At 52.3% G+C, this 5,030-nt stretch overlaps 1 protein-coding gene across 1 annotated transcript; it reads left to right on the forward strand.

Annotated features, from left to right (window-relative positions):
* Positions 1 to 236: 236 nt before the first annotated feature.
* On the forward strand, positions 237 to 4,330 carry LOC102112014 (Zic family zinc finger 1). The gene is made up of 3 exons (XM_005527077.3): positions 237 to 1,873; positions 3,064 to 3,227; positions 3,603 to 4,330. The coding sequence occupies exons 1-3, from the start codon at positions 898 to 900 to the stop codon at positions 3,798 to 3,800; spliced, it is 1,338 nt and encodes a 445-aa protein (XP_005527134.1). The 5' UTR covers positions 237 to 897; the 3' UTR covers positions 3,801 to 4,330.
* Positions 4,331 to 5,030: the final 700 nt, after the last annotated feature.

Below are 5,030 nucleotides of genomic sequence, written 5' to 3' on the forward strand. Positions count from 1 at the left end.
GTGTCAGGACGCCACAATACCTGCGATGGATGAGGCGGCGCGGCCAATCAGCGGCCGCAGCCGGCGGGGCCGGGGGCAGCGACGCGGGGAAGGGGGAGCCGCAGCCGGCCAATGCGCGCCCACGTCCGCCCGCACGGCGCTCCGCCCCCGGCTCCCATTCATCAAGGGGGGGGACGGTGTCGTCTTTTCAATTCATTTATCTGCAGGAATGATTGCCGCTATCAGTCTCGCGTTCACCGCCCGGCTGAGGAGGTGAAAGTTTCTCCCCAGGAAGATAAACCGCAAAAGACAATATTGTGTATGATTTGCGCCTTTTTTTTGCGGAGCGAAAAAAAAAAAAAAAAAGGCCCCCCGAAAAAAAAAATCGGGTGAGTGTGGGGAAGCTCGAAGAGGAGAGAGAAACAATCTCTCGGCCACTTTGCAACATTCCTATAGCCAAAAAAATCACTGAAGGAAGTTTCTTTTTTGTTTTGGTTTTTTAATTTTTTTTTTTTCTGCTTGTGTTGAACTCTCGCCGTTATTGTTATTTGCAGTCAGTTTATTTTTGAGCTCACCCAACCCCCCTTTCCCCACTTAAACCTCCCTGAAAAGTCAAAGCAGAGAGACAGTGAATATTTTTGGGGCACATTTTTATTATTATTATTATTATTTGCGACTGCGAAGATCTCTTCCCCCCTTCCGCACCAGCCTTTTTTTTTTTTTTCTTCCCCCTTTTTTTTTTCCTTCCCCCTGCGCTGATGCCGAAGGGGGTGTTTTTGATGTGGTTGCTTTGGTGGTGATCGTCGCTGACTTTCCAAAGAGGGTGTTTTCGCTGCCGCCGCTGCTGCTGCTGCTTCTCTCCGCGTTGTGTGTGTGCGCGCGTGATTTTTTTTTGGTTGCTGCATCGACGCTGGGAAGATGCTTCTGGATGCTGGACCGCAGTATCCCGCCATAGGAGTCACTACCTTCGGATCCTCTCGCCACCACTCCACGGCCGATGTCACGGACAGAGAAGTGGGGCTGGGGATCAACCCCTTCGCCGACGGCATGGGCGCCTTCAAAATCAACCCCAGCACCCACGAGCTGGCCTCGGCCGGCCAGACCGCCTTCACCTCGCAGGCGCCCGGCTACGCGGCGGCGGCCCTGGGGCACCACCACCACCCGACCCATGTCAGCTCCTATTCCAGCGCCGCCTTCAACTCCACCCGGGACTTTCTGTTCCGCAACCGCGGCTTCGGGGAGGCGGCGGCCGCCAGCGCCCAGCACAGCCTCTTCGCCTCCGCTGCCGGCAGCTTCGCCGGACCCCACGGACACACAGATGCCGCGGGACACATACTTTTCCCGGGGCTGCACGAGCAAGCCACCAGCCACGCTTCACCTAACGTGGTGAACGGGCAGATGCGCCTGGGCTTCTCCGGAGACATGTACGGCAGACCCGACCAGTACGGCCAGGTCACCAGCCCCCGCTCCGAGCACTACGCCTCGACCCAGCTGCACGGCTACGGCCACATGAACATGAACATGGCAGCCCACCACGGGGCAGGGGCCTTCTTTCGTTACATGAGGCAGCCCATCAAACAGGAACTCATCTGTAAGTGGATTGAGCCCGAGCAATTGTCAAACCCCAAAAAGTCCTGCAACAAAACTTTCAGCACGATGCACGAGCTGGTGACTCATGTCACGGTGGAGCACGTTGGAGGACCGGAGCAGTCCAATCACATATGTTTCTGGGAAGAGTGTCCAAGAGAGGGGAAACCTTTCAAGGCCAAATATAAACTTGTAAATCACATCAGAGTCCACACAGGTGAAAAACCTTTCCCCTGCCCTTTCCCAGGCTGTGGCAAAGTGTTTGCCAGATCAGAGAATCTCAAAATACACAAAAGAACTCATACAGGTACGGTAACATTCTCTGTCGCTTTTCTCTCTGCGAGTGGAAGCGCCGAGCGCCGGGGCCGGAGCGGGACGCGGGGCCGTGCCGGAGGGGTCGGGGGGCCGGCTTGGCTGAGGCTCGCACGGGGAGGAGGGGGTTTGGTCCAGGGACCGCTGCTTTTTTTCCGGGAGAGGCCGGCTCGGAGCTCCGCTGCAAAACGAGCTCGGTCACAGCCACGCCAGCAGCAGCAACAAAAAGAAAATGATCCCTGCCGAGGCAGAGGGGGAGGACGGCAGGGTTTGCTGCTGGGATTGTTAGGGCGGAGGGGGTGGGGTGGGGGATCGCAGCAACCTGTCCTGTTTAAATTTATAGGTTTTAATTAATTATTGTTCGGCAGTTTTGGCTGTGGCACGATGAGAAATTGTGCTAAATGTTGCGGGCAGCTCATTCGTCTCCTTTCTGCAATTCAGGGCTTGGTAAATATTTAATTCCGTTGAGCGATATTAAACAAACCGAGCCCGGCGCGTTACTGTGTTATTGTTGTGCGGAGGGGAGGCGCCGGTATTCCTGAGAACTTTTTCCTTCGTGGGAGGTGGGAATGCAGCAGCCTCTGGCCGGGAGAGCGATCTCCCCTTGCTCTCACCCCCGAACGCTGAAAGCCAGAGCCGCTTCCCTTAGCACTTTTGCCGAGGGTTTGTGGAGCTGCCCTCTCGTTGATTTCCCGGGCCGGATAATTTTCAATATTGCAAGAAAATATGGGGGAGGGGGCTGGGGTGGGTGAGAGAGTAAAATATTACGAGAACGAGATATAAAATCGGAAAGCAAACGCTGAGGATCGTGTGTAATATCGCACCACGCCTGCTCTCTCGCTCGGAGCGTTGTGAAGAGGGAGAGGTGCCCGGGACTGGGGTTGAAAGGAAATTCGCCCCTCCAAAAGGAAGGGGAAAAAAAAAAAAAAAAAAAAAAAAAAAAAAAAAAAAAGTTATGTAGCTCCCCCGCTCTCCGAAACTGGCACTTGGTGGGAGTCGGAGGTCCTGAAAGGATAGAGACTAGAAGCAAGGTTTTGGGATTTGAGGCTCGCTGAAGTTAGAAAGTTGCAAGTGTTTGAAATGGAGCCCTGAGCTCCGTCCGGCGGTGCGGTGACAATGAGGGATCCAGCCGGGCCCTGCTTAATCAGATCCCTTTCCCCCCCCTCCCCCTTCCCTCTGCAATAGGTGAAAAACCATTTAAGTGTGAGTTCGAGGGCTGTGACAGGCGCTTTGCAAACAGCAGCGACCGCAAAAAGCACATGCATGTGCACACTTCCGACAAGCCCTATCTCTGCAAAATGTGCGACAAGTCCTACACGCACCCCAGCTCCCTCCGAAAGCACATGAAGGTAAATGGAGGGCGCCTGGCGTGCGGGCCTGCCCGGGCGGAGGGCGGCGGGGCCCCGGCTCCGGGCCCGCCGGGCCGCGCTCGGCCCCCAGCCCCACCGGGCCGCGCTCGGCCCCGGGCCCGGCCCCGCCGCGGGGCCTTCGCTCGGTGCGCTTCACCCGGGGAGGGGCAGGGAGGCAGCGCCAGGACGCAGCCGGGGGCGCAGTCCGGCCTTGCCCAGCGGGCAGGGACCGGGGCTGGAGCCGGGACCGCCGGGGAGCCCCGCAGGAGAGCCCGAGCCTGGGGCCCGCTGCCGGGTCCCGTTGTCTGGCGAGTCCCCAGGCCGAGGCCTCCGTCCGCCGCCGCTCTCTATCTCTGCCCGGGTTTTCTCTTGCAGGTCCATGAATCATCCTCGCAGGGGTCCCAGCCTTCTCCCGCCGCCAGCTCAGGCTACGAGTCCTCCACCCCACCAACCATCGTGTCTCCATCCACAGAAAACCAGACTGCCAGCTCCTTATCCCCTTCCTCCTCCGCAGTCCATCACACGTCCAGCCACAGCACGCTTACATCAAATTTTAACGAATGGTACGTCTAAAACGCTAAAACAAAACAACAACAACAACAAAACACAAACAGAAACAAACAAAAAAAAAAGCCCCAAGCGAGCAAACAAATATCCTATTTAAAGACTCCAAAATAATGGACACTCTGAAATCAAAATTTAAATGGGCAAACAAAAATAAAATGCTGCCAGTAGACCCAGGACTGAGTAAAATGAAGACTTAATTTTTATTTTTTTTTCTCTGTTATTTCTCTCTCTTTTTTTTTTTTTTTTTAAATTTTTTTTTCCTGATTGCTCTGCTCTGTTCCAAGGCTTGGTAGGCGAAGGGGTTAGTAGAATGCATAAGAAGACAAGGTTACCAGGGCAAATGCCAACTGTGTAGGGCTTTACTGGAAACCACTGATTAGAGATCGCCAACTGCATGTCTGCTCGGGCAGCGGCCTTCCCCCCCATCCCCTCTTGTAAATACAGAATTATTAGCTTCAAAAACAAAACAACAAAAAAAGTGTACTGTTTGATTTTGTAAATAGTTATATCGCAAGTTGAATAAGGGGATATGTGGATTTGTGGTCTTTGCATATATGTGGGGGGAGGGGCGGGCGGGCGGGAGCGGCGGCGGGGGGGAGGAGGAGGTGGGGGGGCAGAGGGAAGAGGTAGAAATTCAACTATTTGTACTGAATGGCAAGAATGTTCTAGTAAATGTGTATCAAAATGTGAATTACTTTGTATTATTACAGTCTAAACGTCGATCTAACAGAATATTATTGGTATTAATGTGCTTTTTTGTATAAAGTGCAACATTTCGTCCCAAAGTCCAGTCTAAGTAGTGCAGTAAAATGTTGTTACACGTCCTGTCAAGAAATTCGTATAGTGAAAGCCTGGATCTGCGTGTCAAACTGTTACATTTGTTTATGTAAAGTGATATTAAAAAAAAAAAAAAAAAGATATAAACTATATCTGTCCGTTGCTTTTGGCAAATACAAGAACATAATGTATATAAATCCTAATTTCCATATTTATCCGCATGTAAAGGTCCGGTTATACCTGTTACAAGATATTCAATATTTATGGCTAGAAGAATTGGTATGTAAAATTTAGTTTACAGAACTGTTTGGTAACATTTCGTACCTTATTAAAGATTCTTAAATCCCAAGAATTGTGGTAGGAATCCTTATTCACTAAGTCAACCTGCTGCAACTCCTACTAGCTTTAGGATATTAGAATAAAACTGTCCCACTTTTTCACTGCTTTCCATTATGTCAT

The sequence above is a fragment of the Pseudopodoces humilis genome, chromosome 11 (assembly GCF_049639895.1).
Source record: "Pseudopodoces humilis isolate 2021_Gansu_Grassland_sample_001 chromosome 11, ASM4963989v1, whole genome shotgun sequence".
In the NCBI taxonomy this organism is placed as follows: Eukaryota; Metazoa; Chordata; class Aves; order Passeriformes; family Paridae; genus Pseudopodoces; species Pseudopodoces humilis.

Bases quoted from the DNA above. Each gene is read 5' to 3' on its own strand.
- LOC102112014 (XM_005527077.3), top strand. From the start codon at position 898: ATGCTTCTGGATGCTGGACCGCAGTATCCCGCCATAGGAGTCACTACC. The intron at 1,874-3,063 runs GTACGGTAACAT...CCTCTGCAATAG, and splicing joins ACACAAAAGAACTCATACAG to GTGAAAAACCATTTAAGTGT. The intron at 3,228-3,602 runs GTAAATGGAGGG...TTTCTCTTGCAG, and splicing joins CCCTCCGAAAGCACATGAAG to GTCCATGAATCATCCTCGCA.